Source organism: Myxocyprinus asiaticus, chromosome 27 (genome assembly GCF_019703515.2).
Source record: "Myxocyprinus asiaticus isolate MX2 ecotype Aquarium Trade chromosome 27, UBuf_Myxa_2, whole genome shotgun sequence".
Classification (NCBI taxonomy): domain Eukaryota; kingdom Metazoa; phylum Chordata; class Actinopteri; order Cypriniformes; family Catostomidae; genus Myxocyprinus; species Myxocyprinus asiaticus.
In genome coordinates this window covers 37,075,674-37,100,330 of record NC_059370.1, presented here as the reverse complement: position 1 = coordinate 37,100,330, position 24,657 = coordinate 37,075,674, and the positions used below count along the sequence as shown (strand labels likewise).

The 24,657-nt window shown below is 38.4% G+C and overlaps 1 protein-coding gene across 2 annotated transcripts in view; it reads left to right on the top strand.

Annotated features, from left to right (window-relative positions):
- Nucleotides 1–24,657, top strand: part of LOC127417722 (AF4/FMR2 family member 2-like) — a 266,275-nt gene that overhangs the window by 218,093 nt on the left and 23,525 nt on the right. For both annotated transcript variants that reach the window (XM_051657903.1, XM_051657902.1), the window contains 6 exons: nt 13,786–13,948; nt 18,664–19,710; nt 20,755–20,870; nt 22,908–23,163; nt 23,653–23,789; nt 24,036–24,099. In XM_051657903.1, coding sequence (XP_051513863.1) covers nt 13,786–13,948; nt 18,664–19,710; nt 20,755–20,870; nt 22,908–23,163; nt 23,653–23,789; nt 24,036–24,099 — 1,783 coding nt within the window. The remainder of the gene's footprint in view (nt 1–13,785; nt 13,949–18,663; nt 19,711–20,754; nt 20,871–22,907; nt 23,164–23,652; nt 23,790–24,035; nt 24,100–24,657) is intronic.

The following is a 24,657-nucleotide window of genomic DNA, read 5'->3' as shown; positions in this document are numbered from 1 at the left end:
TAACCTGGCAATTTCTGCTTTTGTTACCAAAACAAGAATACCATGGCATTTGATGTATACTAAAATAGACTTACATTTTTTTTAAAGCAGTGTAAATGGTGCTTTCCTACTTACAGCCACAATTCTGGGTGGTTGTCAGAGCGATGCTAGGGTGTTCTGGTTGATTGATAAGACATTGTTAGGTGGTTACTTACAGGCCCAAGTGAAAAGTTCCCACCCCCAAGTTGCTATAATATTCTTGCCCCAAGACAGATGGGATCCGCCAGGCAAATTTAATATATTTAAATGTTTAGAGAAGTAATAACACATTTCTTCAACAAAACGCACAATAATTCATGGTTGTAGCACAAACCTAAAAAATAAAAAACCTAACCCCAAGAATGAGCAATAGGAATAGTTATGCTTGCCTTAAATACCACTACTAACAAGCAGTCTAAAAACATTTCTACTGTAGCATGGATACGGCATGTAAATGTCACCAGACACCAGCACAGATAGTTAAGAGAATGTGTCCTACTTAAAGAGAGTGCATGCTGCTAATTATTCAAGGCAAACAGCCACTTTACTTAATGAATGTACCATATGATTGCATTGCCAAAACAAAGCCAAAGACGTCCGCAGATGCAGTGTTGAGTTCGACTCATCTCCATTACTTAAATGTCTTCAAATGTATATCCACAGACTGTAGGGGGCTGTGTTTAATGGTACCAGGTGACAATGTACGCAAGTGCATCTTTTCTGAAGAAAATGTCAGTGGTGCTATAGCTCATGCAAAAGTCACTTCCATGATGGTAGGGTGTTGTGGGTGGTTGCCAGGGTGTTGCTATGCAATTGCTAAGATGGTCTTTGATGTTTTATGGCGCATTGCTAGAGTGAACTGGGTGGTTTCTAGATGGTTGCTTACTGGCCCAACTCAAAAAAGCCCACCCCAAATCTTTGATATTCTGTTCACTAGATTTGGCTTGAGTCCCTCCTTCATTGTAAGTCTAAGATATTTTTTCACCCGTTTTATTGTTTGCCAGGCAAAAATCATTTAGCAAAGTAATCTAAATTAGGGTTTAAGAAAATGTTGTACGTTTTAAGATTTTGAAAAAAACAAAAAACCTAATTTAATTATGAACAATAGAACTTGTGATGCTCAAGTATCTCTAATTAGGGTAGAGAAATGCATTTGACATCTGTCATGAGTTTCAATCATAGACAGCTAGTTGCCTTTGGTGGAATTTTTGTTGTTTTGGACTACATTTCAAAGTCAGTTGTAGCTCTATTTTACAAAACATTTTAAAGAAGGACCGAATTAATATGAGCTTGGGAAACCAACCATCAAACTTCTAAATACACTCACTGTGTCCTTCATAAAAACCTCATCTCAAATGTAGAAATGTTGTATTGAAACAGTGACACAGGATCTATAATGTGTTCCTTATGCGAACAGGTCAATGATTAAATCAAATAAAGCTTTAATGGATTTAAAGGCAAAGGAAAGTCACAGTCATTGTTTTAAAGATGTTCGGCAAGTTATTCTTCGAGGTGATTTAATAAAATAATGTATGCGCTGCATGCAGAAGATCGTTTTATGAAGCAGTGGGCTGATTACTTCTAAATGAAATCTCTCTATCTTTCTCTCCCTCATTTTATAGTTCATCCTCTTTCTTGGTTTCACCCCCAAATAGATAATCATATTTTGCGCCGAGACCTTGCATACTCAAATTAGTTTGAACTTTTGAAATATAACTTATTGATGGAAATCATGAATTCACACTTCATTAAATTCACCTGGCTGGCGGTATCGACGGGTTGTGGTCCAGACTCGATGTCTGAAACAGCCCCAGCTCCATTTCTAAAGGGAATAAAATCAAACATCAGCTTCTGAGTCGAGGCTCAGTCTCTGTCTGCTCGGGCGACTGCAGAATTCATTCATCTATAATTAACCAATAAACTTCATTGAAGGAGAGGTTGAAAAAGAAAAGAAAAAGCTGACAGTTCTGCCCTTGGAAATGGGACGTGGAGAAGAGATGGCAAGAATAATAATGTGAACTTGCTCAGGGTTCTTGAAGATGTCTCAACTTTGATAGACCTGTAAATAATTACGATCTACAAACAAAATTGATGCTCAAGAATGAGGGCAGCCTTTACTGAGGTCTCAAGGTTTGGCTGGTTAGCATGGGCAGTTAACCCCTGTTGGTAGATTCTAGGGGTGTTCAGCGAACCCATTATCTGTATTTGTATCTATATCTGTTCATATGACAAAATTATCTGTATTTGTATTCGGATAGAACTGAGTGTGGGCGGGGCTTAAACCGGAAGTGCGTCAAAACTAAATCAAATGCCCATTTTTAAGTGTTAAATTTATAGTTTCTACTAATAAAATATGACTTGTATATGCCTTTTCATAATAATAGTCTATTATTATTATACAAATATTATTTTATTCTTTTTTTTCTTACCAGATGAAGCTGAATTTGTAGGCTGAATTAACTGTGGAATATGTTGTTAACTATGGTTTCTCCTGGTATTTCAGATATTAATATCAACATGAAACAGAATTTTAGTTTGTCTGTGCATGTACAACAGCATTATTCGGAAGGCAGGAGGTTTCAAGCAAAATGTGAAATGTCAAGCACACATTTTGCAGTGAATAATATTTACAAATTCAAACATTAAAAGAAATTAAAATAAAATCTATATAGCCTACAAACAGGTGAAAATCCCGTAAATCTATCAACATTATTTAGTTAAATAATAATAATAATAATAATAATAATAATAATAATAATAATAATGTCAATTATATAGTGCCTTACCAGAGTTCAAAATCACTTAATATTTTCAAATTTAGCCCAGTGTCATGTGTATTTTGTTGATTCATGTCTTTTATTATGAAATGTTTAGTTCCTGTTTGCCTTGTCATGTGATTTCATGTTTTCCCTCCATGTTCATGTGTCATGTTTTCATTGGTTTGGTTTTGGATTCACTTTTGTAAATAAACTGCACTTGTGTTCTCATCTTCATCATCGTCTTCATCATCGTCATTGCCAGCCAGCAACCAGCTTCGTTACAGAATACTTGACCGAACCATGAACCCAGCAGTTTTACATCTGCGCCTACGTCAGGGGAATTATCCCCTGGAGGACTATGTTGAGGACTTCTGCGGTCTAGCCTGCCAGGTGGACTTTAATGAGGTTGCCCTGAAAGACTGTTTTAGATTTGGACTGAATGAGTCCATTTCTTTTTTGATGCCTGACGGTCGCAGTTCCCTCAGCATGGCTCAATATATCGACCTCACCCTACAGATCATTGGTTCCACGTTCACTGTGGGGGAGGCGGATGCCGAGCCAGAGGTCCACGGCATGGCCGCCGCCGAGCCAGAGGTCCACGTCATGGCCACCGCCGAGCCAGCGTTCCACGACATGGCCGCCGCCAAGCCAGCTTCCACGACATGGCCGCCGCCGAGCCAGCATTCCACGACATAGCCGCCGCCGAGCCAGCATTCCACATCATGGCCGCCGAGCCAAAGTTTCACGTCATGGCTGCCGTGCCAGAGTTTCACGTCATGGCCGCCTAGATAGAGTTTCATATCATGGCCACCAAGCCAGAGTTCCTAGTCATGGTCGCTGAGCTAGCGCCATCTATTGCTCCTTGCCACGTCACAGCAACGCCTCAGCCTGCTCCATGCCACATCACAGCAACGCCTCAGCCTGCTCCATGCCACGTCACAGCAACACCTGTGCAGTTGGACCTGGAGATGGTTCCCACCCTTATACCCACCCTTATTTCTCCTGAGCAGGCAAGGGGAACTTTCGGCCCTCCGACCCCGCCTGGACCCTCCGAGCCCTGGACTTCACCTTGGCCTGTCAGTCCCTTGACATTTCCTCAGCTCGGCGTTCCCTCGGCTCCACTGCGGTCCTTCAGCCTGTCGGCTTTGCCGGGGTCCCTCGTCCCTCCGGCTCCTCCTTGGTCTGTCGGTCACCTGGCTCTGCTTTGGCTCTCCGACCCTCCGATTTGTCAGCTCCACCGGGGACCTCTTTCCCTACGGCTCCACCTTGATCCTCAGTCCCACCGGCTCCACCTCAGTCTTCCGATCCCCTAGCTCTGCCTTGCTCCTCCGAGCCTCCAGCGCCGCCTTGGTCCTCCCTGCCATCGGCTCCACCCTGGCCCTTCGAGTCTTCGGCTACTCTCCGGGCACCAAGTTCCATGGCTCCACCCCTCGAGCCTCTCACGGGTCCGCCTTCCATGGCTCCGCCCCTCGAGCCTCTCATGGCTCCACCCCCCACGGACTCTGCCCTGGTCCCATGCCTCTCGCCCTTTCTCGCCACGCCCCAGGCCTCAAGACACCCCCACCCCCCCAGCTCCCTACAGAACTTTGAATTTATGTCATGTTTTACGTGTTTTGGTTATGTGTTGGGGCGTCGGGAGCCGCCCCTTAGTGGGGGGGATATGTCATGTGTATTTTGTTGATTCATGTCTTTTATTTTGAAATGTTTAGTTCCTGTTTCCCTTGTCATGTGATTTCATGTTTTCCCTCCATGTTCATGTGTCATGTTTTCATTGGTTTGTTGTTTAATTATCTTGTTAGAGTTCTGTTTGTTCATTGGTTAACTTGTTTGTCTTGTTCTCCCATGTCTTGTATTTAAGCCCTCATGTTTGCCATTGTCCATTGTCAAGTACTGAATGTATGTGGATGTGTTTCTTTCTAGCCAAGTCAAGCCATGTTATGTTTGTCAAGTCAAGTTTTAAGTCTAGTCAAGTGCATGTTTCACATTTATAGTTAGGGTTTTGGATTCACTTTTGTAAATAAACTGCACTTGGGTTCTCATCTTCATCATCATCTTCATCATCGTCATTGCCAGCAGCCAGCATCGTTGCACCCAGTTTTAAAGACGACAACGACGGAGCATGTTTCAGATTCTTCGTTTTACAGAAGGATGAATATTCCTAATAGTTGAATACTCTATGGAGCATTTAAACCTTAATGGAGCATTTTAACTTTTTTTTCTTGAATAAAGTCTTAACCAGTTAATTACCTTAATCGCTGATGTGGATATAAATGTGGTCAACTTTAAGAGACGGATAGATGAGCTCTGACGTGAAATCACTTTAGGTCAGGAATTTAACATCGTGCTCAGGTTTAGGCTATAAATAAATACATGAGAATCACATGTGAAATGTGTGATATATTAACACAGACATTTCAAGAAGTGGAGAGTGTATATGATGTCGTATCATAGTTAATGTTACACTTGACAAGCTCCAGACGCACACAATTAACGGAGACCACAAACAGAGTCAAGACCGTACCCATCCGATCTAAAATCACAACGTGCACATTTTCATTCATAAGGTATACACTTTAGTAATATTGGCTGCACAGATTCATAAATTCTTGTAATTTTGGATATGTTTATTTAAAATGTTGCTTTATCCTTGTGCTTTTTGGATAATCAGTCATACCAATATTTTTTATATTATTCGGCTGAATCATTTATTTGTTTGAAATCATTATTCTGCCTTTCCGAATAAGGTATTTGGCTTCGGACACATCCCTAGTTGATTCTATAACTACTCCATTATGGGCCGCACACACAGGATGCGTTCTTGCGTTTAAAAAAAGCTAGATGGAATGCAACTGAATGGAACACTACGTAGGTGCCTCGAGATGCGTTTTTAACACTATGTCCACACTAATATATTTTTCAGTTAATTTTGCCACATTTACGCCTGTCAACCACACTAGAACTGCATTTTCCTCCACCAAAAACAAAGACTTTCGAAAATGCTCTCCAGAGGACCAAATACTTTGGGAAATGATTAGTGGTCGACTGATATGGGTTTTTTAATGGCCAATGCTGATATCCAGAGAGCAGAGTGGCTGAGAGGCCGATACAATGCCGATATATATAACACAATTTAAAGGTGCAATATTTTAAAAAAATTTCGTTCGGTTTTGGGGAACAAAACCGACCCTGAATTGGCGTTCTTCTTATTGCACAGGTAAGCTTACATAACTGCAAAGCATGTGAAATATAGTGCCATAAGGATTGATCTGTGTAATTTTAGATAACTTGATCTTACCTGCTAATGCTGCAAGCTACCTATAAATAATTTCAACGATCTTCTCTTTATGACTAAAAGTCAGTTATGCTGATTCACAGTAACTGACATAAACATGTTAATCTGTAATTATTCAGCAAGGTTAACTACAATAACACATTAAATGAATGCTAGACAATGTTCAAGATAATGCATAAAGATCCATTCATTAATGTAACATAACTTGGTTATACAGAAAATATATACAATCTGTTATTATAAAACAAAAGCGCATCGATATATCAAAATGACAGTTGTGATGGAATCACATCAATACTGAATTATATCAACATATTGTGTTTAGACAATTTTATTATATTACCAGTATAATGTATAATGTATAATGGTTTACCTGTGAACCAGTTATTTTGCCTGATCTCACAGCTCATCCACTGACAGGACTGTCTCTAATGACAGGCTTGGGACTTTGCACATTCTTGTAGTTCCAACATGCCTTTCAACATCAATAACAAAAGATAAGGGATGCTTTTTCTGCTCCCTTTTAAAAGTTGAAACCTATTTATTTTGCTATCCTAACTATGCACAATTATATGGTTAGTTGCATTTTATTATTTGCATTCAGCATTGTGGTTGTCCCTACTCTCCGTGACCATATTAGGGCATGCATCCCATTTTTGGGTCTCAACCCATCAGCTGAGAACCATTGTGATAAACCTCCTTGGTCTAAGCTTGTATCGTTTGACTCAATTTACCTGTGGCCCTTTGTGCATGGTGTGAATATCTGGATCTGGTTTTAATATGTCACCTCAACCAGCTTGTTTGTGACAGACACTAGTGTTACTTGACCCTGCTCCATTCTAATCTCTATCCATCTGTGATTTAGCCATTAAACAGACCACCAGGCTGTGACTATCTGTAACACTGATCTGAAGTCACTGTATCAGTGTAAATACGGAGAAGAAAAACACTAGTCATTGGTAGAGTCCCTACAGCTGTTGTAGTGATAGATCAGGGTTTGTGTGTATGTGCTAGTGTGTATCTGATCTCAGCATTAGGCAGCAACCCATGGGCCACTCTGTCCATTCACAAACTGCTGCATCATTATTTAAATTTGAGTGTTTTTCACACCAGTCTGTTATTGTGGTATCAACTTTTAGAGAATTCCCTGTCCCTAAATACCACAAAATAATAAAATAAACTGTGGTTGGTCAATTTACATGTCAGTTAGACAGCTATTTCCTGTCTAAGTGGGTAGTTCTTGTCCAAAATAAGAGCTGCTGACTATATGAGGCTACCTAGTGTGTATCTTAGTCTACACGTACATGAGGTTTTGATATCCTCTCCTGTTTAGCACCTGGAAAATCACTTCACTGTAAAACACTGAATGTTTAAAGTCTTAATGGTTTTAAATATTGCTGTGTTACTTATTTATTTACTAGAGTTGTTTAAGATGCTTTGCATGTGCCTGGAGTTCCTTTTTAATAGCACCATGTATTGACAGTGCATTAAAGCCAGAAAATCTGATAATAAACTGGGAGGCTCATGCAAATTCTGCACTTACTGAATATTAACAATAGTCTTGACAGCTCTCACACGCCATTACTTATGGTGAATTTAAGAAATCTATTTGTGCAAGTCTGTATCATGTGTAGATAGCACTTAAGACACTTTGAATTTAATTATTGAAGTGTTTTGTGCTTTGAGTGTTTCAAGATAGGCTGCAAATGAATGCTAATACAGTATGTGCTACTATTGTATATCTGTCTAATTCATGCATTGAAATATTCAAACTTTTTAAATGATTAAAACATAAAAACAATGTCTCAGTCAGGTTGATTATGACATTGTATTGGACATTTTTTAAATTTATACTCTTAATAAATGGCATAATAATTGTTGTCACTCAATTCTTGTTTTACACTTAGGTGCCATACATACATCCTTACTAAAGAAGATATATGTTATCATTGCCCATTAGATTTATAGAGTAAATTGTTGGTTTAGTTTACCCAGTTCTTTCAGTCCCAGGGGCCCAACTCTGGTTGATTTAGCCGAGGGGCTGCTGTAACTCCATGTGGTACTTTACAAGGAGAAAACTATTCCCAAAGCATTTCTATCCAGTCTGTTTGGGGACATTGAATCATTAATTATGATTAATGATAATAAGTCACTTAATAAGCAATGCAAATCCTCTAATTTATATATATATATATATATATATATATATATATATATATATATATATTATATACACTGGCGGCCAAAAGTTTGGAATAATGTACAGATTTTGCTGTTTCGGAAGGAAATTGGTACTTTAATTCACCAAAGTGGCATTCAACTGATCACAAAGTATAGTCAGGACATTACTGATGTAACAAACAGCACCATCACTATTTGAAAAAAGTCATTTTTGATCAAATCTAGACAGGCCCCATTTCCAGCAGCCATCACTCCAACACCTTTTCCGTAAGTAATCATGCTAAATTGCTAATTTGGTACTAGAAAATCACTTGCCATTATATCAAATACAGTTGAAAGCTATTTAGATCGTTAAATGATGCTTAACATTGTCTTTGTGTTTGTTTTTGAGTTGCCACAGTATGTAATAGACTGGCATGTCTTAAGGTAAATATTAGGTCAAAAATGGCAAAAAAGAAACAGCTTTCTCTAGAAACTCATCAGTCAATCATTGTTTTGAGGAATGAAGGCTATACAATGCTTGAAATTGCCAGAAAAACTGAAGATTTCATACAAAGGTGTACACTACAGTCTTCAAAGACAAAGGACAACTGGCTCTAACAAGATTTCCGCATCAGTTTCCAAGTTAGAAGTCCGACATAAAGTGTCTTTCCATTGCTCTTTCGCCAGTTGAAAAGTGGAAATTCAGACTCTCCGAGTTGAATAGAACGCTTCATGAATTATCACAGCAACAATACGGAGCATTGCGGCTTTCCCATAGGAGTGAACACTTGGACACACACACACACACCAGGCGCGTGTGGCAGTGGACTCAACACATTTACAGCAGTCGAGCATTTCAAACAGCAAGACAGAGTGCAGCTAAATGGAACAGAATGTCTTCAAAACTGAAAGCGATTTGAAAACAGACGATTCAGACAGTCATGGAAAAACTGGTGCGGGCTTACTAAGATTATTAGGGTAACCTGAAGGAAGAACAGACAGACGCACGTTGTGCCCATTCTTTCATTGAGTTGGGCAGCGAACCTTCACATAATGACAAAATATGCTGTTATATTTTGATTATGCAATCTTTTGTACATTTTGTAACAGATTATTTTATAACAGCCTATAATAATGAATAGATGGTATACTGGAACAACAAGACGCAATTCAGCAGCCAAAGACATTTGTCAGACATGTTATTATATATACAGTTATGTACATATCATTGCCCCTCGAGTACTCGAGTAAACAAAATTACCAAAATGCCCATCCCTAATATGTCAGATTGAAGAGTTTAAATTAACATATTTTAGAATATTACACATTTTCTAGAAAGGGGGCCTAATTGGGGACCGTGATGTATTACACATTCTGTGTTTAAAGATAAACAATATATCTGTGGTAAAAGGTGGGTGAGCCTTTTATTCATTTATTTTTGGACCTTTCTCTCATCTGTCTTATGAGATTCTACGGCAGTAGAAGGTCAGCCCTATTAAAACCAAAAAGATTGAGAGAGATTGAGATTGAATATTTTTTTGCTTTTTTCCATTAGTTTGTATGTGTGTATCACACAAATCAGTGATAATTGCATAAACAAAGTTCACAGAGCTTGGTGTTTTGAAAGAAAGGCAGATTTCAAGCCTCTTGTGTTTTCTGGAGCTTTGTGGCCATTCTAGAGGGTATTTTATTTTCTAGAATTTTATAAAGTTATTCACACTACCTGTGATATAAAGTAAAAAAAAGGATTTTTAAAATATTTTTTATTTTAATTTACAATAAATGTAATAATAATATTTTAGTTTTTTTATCAACACCTTTTTATCTATTGACTATCAAAAGACTTTTCTTGTTGTAGCCGTAAAATTCAATGCTCATAACTAATTGTAAGTTTACTTAGCTATGCCAATAACAAAATACAAGTAGCGCTGCTGGGCTTTTGAGATCTCCACAGTCGTAAATCACAACTCAAATTACTGACCAATCCACTGTTGATCTACACTATTGTTTCCTTTTGAATTTAAGACGAATAGCCTCTTTGCGTATTTCAACAGGTTTAAGGTAACCTAAAAATCAGTGGACACAGGTATTCTTCCAATTCTATAGCCGTGTCCTAAATTGTTGCCTATTTCCTACCAGGGGTGAGGAACATCAGGCCTCAGGGCCCACGAGACCATTTTACCCAGCCCACAATGCCATTCAAGAAATAATTTGAAAAGCAAAAAAATTGCCTTATTTCCATTAACTGTAAAACTAAATACATAAATAAAATAATGATTAAAAAAATGTAAAATATTTTCCGAAAATATTGGATAATAGAAAGACCTTTTTTTTTTTTTTCGGAATGTGCACGTTAATTTTAACACACAATCATAAATTGCAAGCAATTGTATGGTCCGCGAATAATTTTGAAAAGACTCTGACCCTTAATATAAAGGTTCCCCACCCCTGCTGTATGCAGTGGCCCCAAAAAGTGTTTGGAGCCTTAAGCCACACTTAAATTTATGAATGCCATTGTATTAGATAACAAAATATCAAACCAAGTAGCATTTCATTTTTAAAGAATGAAAGCACAAACACACTTTTCAAGCAAAACATTTTACAGAAAGATTTGTGTTTGGTTATACAGTTAAAATGAGGACAAAAGGTATTTGGACACATTCTGATTGTCAAATGTTAGTAGAACATGCCCATAGGTAACATGACTTCATACTTCCACTAAAAATCACTTTGGGATCAGTTGGTAATTGCAAAAAAATTGTAAATAGTGAGGTTTATTCTGTAAAAGTTTGCCATCATTTGTTTGCATATGGCACTTTGTTTGCATATGGCCACTGTAGCACACTTTTTGGGTTTTCGACATAGTGATGAGTGCACAAGTGACCAATTTTGTATACAGCCTATGTCATGGTTTGGCATGAATCTGTATTTTTTCTACTTCTCAGGGACAAATTCCTCTTTCCTGGTTAATGCTGTCCATGTCTTTCTGCCAGAGCTGTAGAACGCCTTTCTTGTCGTAACATCATTGATAATGAAGTGTCAACATAAAGCAGCATGGTCTGACCTTTGGAAAGGAATTTAATTTACCTTCTTCTGGCATGTTTGGCTCCATGTAGAACAGTCTTGGATGGCCATGCCTGAGGATGCACTGAGGAGAGAATTGCTTATTGGATTAGAGCGCTGTGGCCTTTCATGAACTCATAAATAATGCTGAGCATGACTGATAATACAGACTGAGCAAAGTAAAAGCCACGTAGGTGGAGAAATAAACAAAGCCTCATTCTGTGGTCATTCTGTCTCTATCTATCTGTTAATATCTTTCTATCTGTCTAGCTCTCTCGAAGTAATATCTTCTATCATCAACTGGAACAATTGTCTTGTTGTTAGTTTGTTTGCTGCTGCAGCAAGAACTAAATTATATATATATATATATATATATATATATATTATAAAAATATCATGGCTATCTTTTATAGTATTTAACATGAAAAACTAATTTCCATCTTCAGTGTTGGGGAAGCTATTTTGAAACCAGAGCTTAACAAGCTACAAGCTATTCAAAATGTAAAGTGGTTCAACTACAGTCAAGCTTCACTTTTTAAAATGTAGTTAGTAACACATCTGCTAAATGAAATAAATATAAATGTACAAACTACTAAGTTAACTACACAAAAGAGTAGTTAGCTGTCTGCTAAATGAAATAAATGTGATGTATGCTACAAGCTACTAAGCTAATTACACAAAAAAGTAGTTAGCTTCACTTCTGCTAAATGACTAAATAAATGTAAACATTTAGCTACAAGATTCTAAGCTAACTGCACAAAAGGTAGTTAGCTACATGTCTGCTAAATTACTAAATTAATGTAAACAAATGTACACTACAATATAGTAAGCTAACTACACAAAAGAGTTGTTAGCTTCATGTCTATTAAATGACTAAATGTAAACATAAATGTACACTACAAGCTACTCAGCTAACTACACACACAAAAAAAGTAGTTAGCTGCATGTCTGCTAAATGTAAATGTTCACTACAAGCTACTAATAAAAAGTAGCTAACTACAATGAAGCTATTAGATGAAAGCTATTATCACCCAAAAATGAAAAGTCTGTCATTGTTCACTGATGTCATTTCTAACTCGTATGACTTTCTTTCTTTTGTGGAGCACACAAGAGATGCAATAATTGTAAATGCTGACTAAGGCTGACATTCTGCCTAATAACTCCTTTTGCGTTCTACGGAAGAAAGAATGTCATACGGGTGTGTAAATGATAAAAAAAAAAAAAAGGGTTAGGGTCTTTTTTCTATGAACTGTACCTTTAAAGGATTAGTTCACCCAAAAATGAAAATTCTCTCATAATTTACTCACCCTCATGCCATCCCAGATGTGTATGACTTTCTTCTTCAGAACACAAATGAAGATTGTTAGGAAAATATTTCAGCTCTGTAGGTTCATAAAAGACAAATGAATGGGTGCCACATTTTTGAAGCTCCAAAAAGCACATATAGCCATCATAAATGTAATCTGTTTGACTCCAGTGGATTAATTAATGTCTTCTGAAGCGAAACGCTTGGTTTGTAAGAAATAGATCAATATTTAAAACTTTTTTTTGCTAAAAATTAACAAGGTCAAATGCATTGGCAAATTTGCACGAGAACTGACGCATTAACAACAGAGGAGCAAAGAAAATCATACGTAGATGCCTCAATCGGCTGGTTTTAATACGTGAACTGTGGCACCATCTTCAAACGGTAAACAAGCAGAGCTGTTTAAATCGGTTTGAATGCAAGTGGAGGAGATGCCACAGACCGAGCTCCTTGCTTAGACCACAGTATAAACTCCTTTTGTGTCGAAAAAGTACCGTAGTCCATAGAAACAGCTGCTAATAAGGGGGGATCTACATATGAATATCTATGCAGAGGAGGCTTACGCACTTACATCACGCAAGAGGCAGTTTGAACTCCACCCTCGTCAACGTACAAACCTCAAGCTGGCCAGAAGCGAACATTTTTATTAAAAAAAAAGTTTTAAATACTTAGCTATTTCTTACATACACCTAGCTTTTACGCTTCAGAAGACATTAATTAAACCACTGGAATTGTATGGATTATTTTTATTATGGCTATATGTACTTTTTGGAGCTTCAAAATTTTGGCACCCATTCACTTGCATTTTATGGACCTACAGAGCTGAAATATTCTTTTAAAAATCTTCATTTGTGTTCTGCTGAAGAAAGACAGTCATACACACCTTGGATGGCATGAGGGTGAGTAAATTATGAGAGAATTTTCATTTTTGGGTGAACTATTCCTTTAACTGTAATGGGCAGGTCATAGTTACAGGTTTGTCTAGTAGTACACTGTATCAAAGGGTTGGCTGTTGAATGTGTTGGCCCAGTTTCTCCTGATGGTTTCAATCATAGGACTCAATGTCCATTAATAAAATATCTCATACAGTATGTACATCTCTGCTGTCAATGGCACATTTGTGTGGTTTGAAGTGTGCAGTGATATCAGGTGAATAATGCTCTTGTCTGTTCTCTTGCCTAAAGCCTCCCTGGAGCCACACTGAGGACCAGCGAGCCAGCCAGTCACTCCAGTGGTGCCTCAGGGAGCTCCAGCGAATCAGAGAGCAGCTCTGAGTCTGACTCGGACAGCGAGAGCAGCTCCAGTGATAGTGAGTGCAATCGGGCATCCCGTGCCGCCACACCAGAGGTAATGAACATCGTTTCTGTCTAACATCTTAATTCATCACAACACATCCTCTCTAAACTGATCCATTAACTTTTTGTGTCAAATTTTACCGCATTACATATCTGAGTCTTCATCCTAAAATCAAAAGACAAAAACAAGAAATTATAATTTGGACAAAGCCAGTTTTTTTTTTTTTTGTTTTTCAGTAGGACCATTCCGCTTGTTTGTTTGTTTTTTGGTTGTTGTTGAGATTTTTGTATTATCACTATTTTACTTAATGCAAAAATAAAATACATTATTTAAATTGCAAAGTGTTTATACATGATGGTAGTATTTGTACATATTTGTACTTTACCTGTGTTAATGCGGTAATGAGAACTGGTAGCAAAATGTGTTTAATTGTCCTGAAAATAATGTCACAATGCAAAAAAGTTTAATGGTCCTAGATATAGTCTTAATATTCATTATGCAAGTATAATTTTCTTATGTTTCTTCTGATCTTGGGGTGAATTATGTCCCCGACATGTTCTTAACTGGTTTTGTAAGATACACCCGTAAAAATCTTTCAGTCTATCTTATTTATGTTGTTTACAGTTGTGTGTTGTTTTGCTCACCTTCTGAACTATGAGCCTTGAAGTTCAAATGAATGCCGACTTATGCAATTATTTCTCTCAAATAATTAATGTCAGGCCCCTTATCCAGAGATTTTAAAAGAACAGAAATGAATATGAATAAGTCTCCTTAAGCTAAAGGGAAACAAGTTTATCTCAGCATGGGTTTGGAGGACCTGGGTTTTTGAAGGGATCTCCTCAAAGGATTAATTGGCAGCTTTAAAGTTGTCCTACATTAGCCTGCCCGGGGCTCCCTAAGAGCATTACATTAGAATAAACATCTCCCGGTTCTCAATAGGAATCTGTATCTTAGCACTGCAAACGGTCTGCTGTTCTGAGAACTGTTTCATTCCATTTTTAATGGCAGTGCTCCGCCCTGATGCTTCAGTGACGAAACACTGGGTGGCCTGTCAATTTTGTCACACTCAATAGTCAATTTATCATCTGTGTTGGTACTTTCGATGTAAAATTTGGTAGTTTATATGTTAGTGTAAATGACAGATTGAATGTGGTTTTTAAAGTGAAATAAAGTACAAGATCAGCTTTTGTCTCAAAACGTACCATCAGGTCTGATACAAAAGTGTGCTGAATTGAATTTTTTACACTATGATTTTAATGGTTAATATGGAAGTCCACTTGTTTCCATGGCTTTCTGTTCTGAATGATTTGCTATCATTTAGGAGATCATACAAGACTGCATTTATGGTTTGGCATGAAAGATTTAGCCCTACGTGTGTCTGGGAAAATAATGGTACAAAACATATTGCGTGAGATAATAAGGCTGTTGAAAACATTGCCTCCGCATTAAGAATTGTGAGCAGTCATCAGGACAATACACAGTGCATTTCCTCTGTTATTCACAAGTTTCTTAATGGACTTTCATCATTGTGCCAGCTCATTGGTCTATGAAAGTCATATGACTGAATCATCATGCTTCTCATGAAACAACACCGGAGACTGATGATTGCTGTGCTGATATGCATCATTAGAAATTTGGGTTTCATAATTTTTTAGACATGTATATATTAACTTTGTATAGCCCAACATGATTCAGTGCAGTTAAAAATGTTGCATTTTCTTACCAACCAATTACAAGTGGTTTAAAAGAATGATAGACCAATATATCGCCTAGGTCGAATAATCGACTGATTATTGGCCATTTTGATTAGTTTCCTCCACCTTGTTTTAGTACCAAACACAACTGGCAGCCTTGTTAATGTATTAAAAATCATTTGTTTACAATTTTCTGTGAATTTTGAGGAAACTTCACTTTAATTTCAGCAAATTTGTGTACATCTCAATTGCTGTCATTAAATTCTATGATGTTTATATCAGCATTACATTGACTATCGGCCACCCTGCTCTTCAGATATGATTTTGGCATATGTCATTGAAAAACTAATAGTGGTAAAACACTAGTTACAAAAACTATTGTTGTATGCACTAAATAATTCTCTGTAACACTACGAAAAGTTTGAATGTGTTAACACTGTTAGTCTTTGTGCGTCAGAGGTAGGGAAGTGCGGAACGACTAATTTCACTTATGTTTAAATGAACATTTTGGAGTCGACTAGTATAAAGCCTGTTCTAAACGGAATTCACCAAGTAAAAGTTACTTTATATAATAAAACAGTCAGGACATTGTTAAAATAATTAACAGGTAGGCTAAGCCAAATCTACAAGAGAAAAAAAATGCTCTGAAAAGTTGCGCGTATTTCATGACGTGCAGTCGTGCTTTAGTCATTGATCTAATATGACAGCTGTTCAGTAAAAACGTTAACTAATAACAGTTACAATGTAAAAAATAAATAAATAAAATAGATATAGGATTAAAAAAAAATAGGCCTGAGATGTAGCCTACAATAAACCTAATGTATTCTAAACATGACGTGCACACAGAATAAAAGATATTTTATTCCGTTAAGCAGTTGGCACCTCGTTGAAAATAGCCTTCTTAATCAGCAAATTAAAAAAATGGCATTCATTGCCTAAAACAGTAATTTTCTTGGCTACTTCCTCAAAAGCATAAATTTGATGAGCAAAATTAACACGTCAACATGGACTTGACTCACCTGAGGCGGCTATCCTATGCTTGAAAAAAACAGCTCAGTGGGAAAACAACTTACAAGCACACACAGATTCAAAGAAGACTCAAATGTGAAAACATCCAACTTTTAAGCCAACTTTTCAGAAATCCACTTCTATCAGGAAGACTCACAGATTTGAGTAAAGTTTTAGATTACATTTATTTGATGAATATAAAACAGGAATGTAATGTCTCTCTTTGGCGTAAGCCCCGTCTGGCAGTCCGAAGATGTTGTACTCAGAACCATCAGATGCTGCTGGAGATAGGAGGCAGGGGCGAGGAGCCTACCCCCGTGCAGGACGGGACTCAACTGGTGGCGGTGGGGTGGTGGAGGTTGCCATGTTAACACACTGAAACAGCAATGTGATAGATTGTGAGCAGACTTATAAAGCAATGGCTTACATTGGCTAGGAGTTACCTAGATAATGGTGCGATGATGTACAGCTGCTAGTTTTCCCACTAGAACTACGCTGTGCTTACATTTCTATCAGGAAGACTCGCAGATTTGAGTAAAGTTTTAGATTACATTTATTTGATGAATATAAAACAGGAATGTAATGTCTCTCTTTGGTGTAAGCCCCATCTGGCAGTCCGAAGTTGTTGTACTCGGAACCATCTGATCCTGTCGGAGATAGGAGGCAGGGGCAAGGAGCCTACCCCAAAAGAGAGAAATAAAATACTACCCCCAAAAGAGAAGATCCAGTCAGGTTACTATGAGAGCGAATACGCTGTTGACATTAAATATTGGCTCTTGATATTGATGCAGATGTGTTAAGATGAACAGACAGCATAGGCAACAGAAAGCCTAGACCCATGACTATAATCTGAAAGCATTTGATGGATATGATTGAGAACTTAGCTTATTTCTGATGGAAATCAGCTGCTGCCTGAGCTGATAAATTTGACAGACTTGGCGAGGAGCGCGCTCCTTCCATGCCGGGTCGTGCATTCCGATTGAGGTGAATGTGGTGGCTCTATTGAGGGAGATCTCCTAAGTGAATGAGATATGGATGAAGATCCTGGTTTGCTGATTGTTTACTCCCCATGGATTTGTTTGATATGGGCAGAAGTTGAGAAGTGACAGCGTTGTTGGGAAGGGAAGGCGGACTTCCAGAGATGTTCTATGCACTGGTTCGCATATGGCCTGGAGAGATAGGAACATGTCTATTATCATTACAAGAGGGCGCGATCCCACTGAGAATCTGGTAATTTACAGACGTGTGTTGCGGCGAGGAGCTGCTGATTCTGGATAAAGGTAAGGAGCAGTGAATAAGTCCGTGTCCATAGCTGGATGTTAGCTAGTTGGGAATCGAATTGGACTCGATGTCAGACAGTGCTAAAGAATGATGTTGCCATGTTAGCACACTGAAACAGCAATGTGATAGATTGTGAGCAGACTTATAAAGCAATGGCTTACATGTGATTGGCTAGGAGTTACCTAATGAACAGCTGCTATTCTTCCCACTAGAACTACGCTGTGCTTACATTTCCCGCACCACCACCGAAGTGATTTTACAGCTACTTTGCTGAGTTTGCTTGTCTAGCAAGAGGACATTTTCCAGCATGTACTGTGAGTGAGAGAGGGAAGAAGCACGCGCAGCCTGAAGTGCAATGAAATTTTGTATCTGCTCCAGATATCCTCTTTTTTAAAATAATAGTTGTATTATGAATTATATTTAAAATGTGTAACATTAATATGACAGTAATTTAAGTGCAGCCTCTTTAAAAATATGTAAATGTGTAAAAGTGTTTAAAAGTTTAATGGGAGGAAATATTAACCGACTAGTAATTCCAGTGTCGACTAGCATCAACAGAACCGTCTAGTCGACTAGCCTCGCACATTCCTTGTCGGTGGTACATGCGACTGCTGTTGACTGTAACAAAAAAGTTTGCACATACTGTGCTGATGACAAAATCTGCGTCACGCACACTGTGCGCAACACACCATGATATACAGATAAACAAAGTATACCCTAGCCTTAAGAGTTGTGTAATAGCACAGTACAACTCAACTAACATTTGTTTTCTTCTTTCACCAGCCTGAACCTCCGTCAACAAACAAGTGGCAACTAGATAAGTGGCTAAACAAAGTTAATCCCCACAATAAAGCACTAATTAACACACAGCCAGACAGTCATGGGCTTAACAGCACTCAACTGGATGAAAGCCAAGCCTCTGAGAACCAGAGCTCCAGCAAGAGCAAAACCAGCACAGCACTGGCACCAGCAGACCCCAAGGAGCGAGCTTTGCTTAGTCCCATCCGTGAGAAAGCCAAACCCAAGACGTGTCAGAAAACTCCAGACAGCAAAAGCACCAAGGTGAAATCACCAGCCTCAGTGGAGCTAGCACCACCCAGGAGAAGCACTGGCAAGAAACAGCCCAAAAAGGTGGAGCGATCTTCTAGCAGTGAGGAGCACAGCTGGCCCAGACCAGGAAACTCAAGTTCGACTCCAAAGGAAAAAGAGCCTCCGCCTTTAGAACCGCCCAAACCTAGAGGCAAGGGACCTGGAGTTAAGACAGCTCCTAGAAAAGAACCTCGGACCACCACAACAAACACTGCACTGACCAACATCACACTAGTTCCAGATAAGAAGAAGCACAGAGGACCCAACAAAATCATCCCCAAGTCCAAGGAATTCATCGAGACTGAGTCGTCTTCATCCGAGTGTCACTCGGACCCTGAAGAGCTCTCCAAGGTCCAGCTTCCCTGCCCGGGTCCCAACACCCTAAGCTTGAAATCCAAGGATTGCAACAGCAATATCCTGAGCGTTAGTAGCCTTACCAGCACAAGCAGCACCTCCATTCCTGACCCAGGTGCATCAGATCTCCTGGAAGATCCTCTCTTTTCCCCAATCCCCACTGTACAGAATGAACTTTTATCACCACTTAGAGACTTTGAGGACATCAAGTCACTTTGGGTTAAGATTGAACTCAGCTTCCTGTCACGGATCCCGGGGCAAGATCCCCCTGAGCCTCCCCCGACCAAGGCTGAGTGTCGGGAGGTCAGTGTCAAGCACAGGCGGCAACAGTCACCTGCGTCCATCCCTGCAGAGAAAAACCCAAGTAAATCAAAGAGGAAACACAAGGCAGGTGTTCAGTGTTCTCACCATTTTTCTTGCTCTATAATTATGAATCCAGGTGTCGCAATATCAATATTATTAGACAATTATTATTTTAAGTAGCAATTTAGCAGGTGCTTATAGTACACTTACTGTACACATATTGCAGGGGCAGTTCCCTTTGAGTAACTTGAGGTTAATTACCTTTCTAAAGGGCAAAACTGTTATAGCTCATGGATTGCACCTTATAGGGGTGAAACCTACAATTCATTGCCTTTAACTTTAACGACTGTACTACACTACCCAACATTATTATTTGTATTATAATAAGTCACTAATGTCCAATGTCATGTTCAAATCATGGACTGTTCTCCTAAAATTCTGTCAAATGAAAATTCTGTCATTATTTACAGTACTCTCCCTAATTTAGCTCCCAAACCCAAAATATTTTCTTTCTTCTGTGGAACATGTTTTAAAAAGTCACAAATGGTTTATTTGCCAGTTTGAATGTAAATAGTGACTCTGGACAATCAAGCTATGACAAAATGGACACAAAAAACCCCCACCATAAAACCACAGTAAAAGTAATTGATACTACTCAATATGATGCACTATATTCCAAGTGATCTGAGGTGACACAGTCACTTTATGCAATGAACTGAATGAAATTTCACTCCACTCTCAAATCAAATTATATGAATAAAGTGTTTAAATCTAATATGGGCTACGTTAATAACATTTTACCAATTTTGCTTGTGCACAATGGTGACAACTCATGGATCACCACTTGCAGTGCTTGAATCTACAACCTTTTAGTTATCAACCCAGATATATAACCTCTACTAGGTTACCAACGCCTCAATTAACAGCAATGACTTCAGTGATATCTTGTTTCGACCACACGTTCAAGGGTTGGTTTTCTAAAAACAGATTAAATGTAGTAATGGAGTCCCTAGATTATAAATGATGCCAGGTGGAAGTCTTGTATGTTTCAACACTGGTCTTCATCCTGCCAAGCTAAATTATATATTAAATTGAGGATTGTGTTTGTAAACTTTATTCTCTCTGCAGTCTGAGCACTGTGATGATATAAGTGGAGGCAAGAAACTTCGGATTGACAAAGATGCAATGCTACTTCCTCCTTGTATCTCACCCATACATAACCACAAGGTCCCCAGCACAAAAGAGTGAGTATTCAACACCAACTCATGGCATGTTGCTTACATTATCACATGCTACTGAGAGCTCTTGTCAAAAAACCTAAACAAGTAGTTAGCCACTACTTGTTTTGTTTTTCTCACCGTGTCTAGTGCATTTTACCACTTAACAAAGATCCTTGTTAGACTGCATGAAAACGAATATTGAATGAGTAAGCCCTGAAAACAAAATCACACTTAACCAGCCTTAAATGATGTGCTGGTTTAAGGGGGGTCATCATAAACAATGACCCCAACAGACATGGCAAACCTGGAAATATAAGACAATTTTTCATTTGTGTTTGTGTGTAAAATGGTCTTGAAAAGGCCAGGGAAAATTCATTTATTTCATATATATATATATATATATATATATAAAAAAAAAACAAATTCAACTTTACAACATTTCAGGAGCTAGATGCTGATCACAAACCATAGTGATATCAGATTTCTAGAGTGAATCGTTTTTTTGAGTCGATTCTTGCAATGAATTCATTAAAATAAAATTCATTCATGGTCTGAATGATTCATTAGCAAATTGGTCTAAATCTAAATTGTGTATCCAGTAATCACAAACACCTGGAAAGGTCATGGAAATTAATTGGTAAAAAAAGTGAGAACTTGTCAGCTGGTCAGGCTGAGAGACCAGCTTAAACCAGCTAAGACCAGGAAACCAGTTTAGGATGAAAACATTGAATTTTTTTTTTACCGTGATTTACTGTATGTCTCGTCATTGAATCCACTGAAATACTGCTTACAAAGAACCTGCAGTGTTTTACTTTTCTTTAACATATGCTACCAGTGTCCCCTGACGTTTTCGCCACATGTGCACACAGCGCAGAGATTTGCCATCTCAGCTTAGCAATTCGCTATCGGAGAGGGAGCAGCAGGTCACCATCCGAGCTCGACTCTGACACCAGCACAATGGCTACTGCTAATTTTAGATATTCAATTAGTGTCAGGGCAGGCTAAAGCCCGTCAAAGACACATGTGACAGGGGTCGTATGCTCTTACTGTTCGCCTGAGTGCCCAACGCACTGTGACAGGAGTAACGGCAGAGGATCTTGACAATAAGATCAGCAGCACTACGCTAAAATATTAGCCTTCGCTAAGGTCTATTACTGGAAGTGTTTAGCACCCTGGGCTATTTAGTGTTATCACCTGCTCAGTGTGTTTTAAATCAGCTCATTTCAGACAGCCCTAAAGCTCACACCCCGCATTCACCCTTTTAATTGAATTAGAAAGCAAAGAAGCCTTTTATTTAGTGTTGTTAACTGATGAGACTCGTGTTTTATAGCATATTTTCAGCCCAATAAACCAAGGCAAAGATATGCTGCAGTCTCAGTGGATTTTTTTGTTTCTTTATTTAGGGCTTAGGTTAAGTTTAGACATGTAAGCACTTCAATATGTAACTGGTTCACGACAAGTTCCTCTCCAATTTGCAATCATGCATTTACTTTTGTCTTTCCTATATTGCTGTAGAAAAAGGAACAATAGGAACAGAACATTTTGATTTTTTCTTAAATGCCCAACTGTCCATACGTAATGATCTTTAAAAAAAATCTTAAAGAAATAGAGTACAATACAGTATCAAATATTATTAAATATTATTAACAAAATAACAGGCTGGGGACATGTATAAAATAATATACGTAACTGTGAAAAGCTTTACTCTTTAATTAGGGTTTCATTTCATGCTGAGATGCAACATAAGCAGACAGACAGAAAAACACATTCAGTGTGTAGTCTACTACATTAAGACCCAGAACTGGACAAACAGCAACAGTCTAGGATTGACTTTATCCATTTCTAAGCCTTTTGCAGTTTCTTCAAATGGTTCACTCTTGTATTCCTTGATGCTGTTTGACATTTGAACAATGTTCAGTTGCATTGGCCTGACAGTTTCTTTCTTTGTCTAAGTGCTCTTTGATCAACAGAAGACTTGTTGGCCAGCACTGTAGAGGTTTGAAGTGTCCTTCAAGTGCTCAGACAGAGACCTTTAACATTTCTTTTGTTTCTTCTGCAAAGTTCATTGAAGAAACAGCCTCGCAAGAGGAAGGATAAACTGTTACCACCTCTATTGTCGCCGCTGTCAGATGAGCTGGTGGGCCGCCAGAGGAGGAGCAGTGAATGCAGTTCCATCAGTCAGGAGGGAAGCACCTCCACTGGCCCCAGCTTACTGCCCTCCACCCGAACAATACCTGCCTCCACCTCCTCATCATCGTCATCACACAAGCACCGCAAAGGAGGGAACAAATCCTTCTCCCATTCCAAGACCAACTCTGTGAGTCTTTCAAGCATGCTATGACCATGGGAGGGAGGGATGGATGGATGGATGCATGGGTGGGTGGCTGGGTGGTTGGATGGCACAAAGCAAGTACATTTTGAATGGGCAAGCACCACTCAGTTAACAGATGCTCAGTTATTAATATTATCTGTTAATTTTACTATAAGCAGGTTTGAATTCTAGAATTCTTAACCAAAAAAGCCTTTAGAATGGTTTACTTTCACCATTAATGACTGTTTTCCTTACTTGAGGCTTTCACCACATTTACTGTGTTTTTGCTAAACTTGGAAGTCTTTCAAAATAGCATTGAAGACAAAAAAATGGCTCCCATGTGCCGATCATCCAAACTCAATCCAACTAAACGGCCCTAGAAATTAAAACACTGGGTAAATGCAGAATACATGAAGAATGAATGGATCATTCAGGATTATTTGAGCTGTTAAAGGATCATAATCATTGCAATGTACGGTACCTTTCCTGTTACAGGAGGAAGACAGTCACAGTAAGCCATCCAGTGTTTTCCACGGCAATGGTCAATCGGACCCAGGCCTCTGGTCAAACCCATCCACACTGTCCATGGAGCACATCGAACCCAGGAGACCTAAACTCACATTTAATAACATGTATGTAACAGCCATGTGATTCTTGTATGTGCAACAGTGGAGAATAATCAGTATATATACTTAGACTGTATAGTATAACGTGACATGGAGTGTATATGTTTAAATGTTTTGCAGATATATCAATTTTAAGTTAATGTACAGTATACTGTATGTGCAATGCAATGTACATGAAGAACAAATTTAACATGGGCACCAAGGTACATCAGGTTTATGTTAACCTTTAATTCACACTTTATATCCTTACAGTGTTCACAATGCAGATTACTACATGCAAGAAGCCAAGAAGCTTAAGCACAAGGCCGATGCATTGGTAAGCCTCAAGATATGTACATAATAAATTTACATGCACAAAATGTTTTATACATGAAAACACAAATAGAAAGAAATGCTGCATTTGGTATATTCTTGAAAAGATTCAAAAATATAAATGTATAGTTTACATTATTCATAGTTTTACTTAACTAAACAATATCTCATTGGTTATAAACTGCTCTTTGTGAGTGCAATCTCTATATAAGTATTTATCCAATAATTACAATCAACTGGAAACACTTGCAAATTCATTGGTCAAAGTGTGTGGACACCCTGAAAATTTGGTATGCAAATGTGAGCACTGAGTGTGATGTTGTTGAGATGTCTTCTGAAACTCTTGAGGTGAAACGTGAGATGAAACATGTGACATTTGCTCAGGGGAAACATCTGAAAAGAGGGAGACGTTTGCAAAACCTCTATTTGCTTTCCATCTGCTCTCACTGAAGTCTAAGTGAGATATTAAAGAGACATCTTTTGTGATTTTTCTTTCCTATGGGAAGTTAGCACTCAGCAAAGTAGATGAAAAATCTCTGCTGTACTGCTCTTAACTATATGG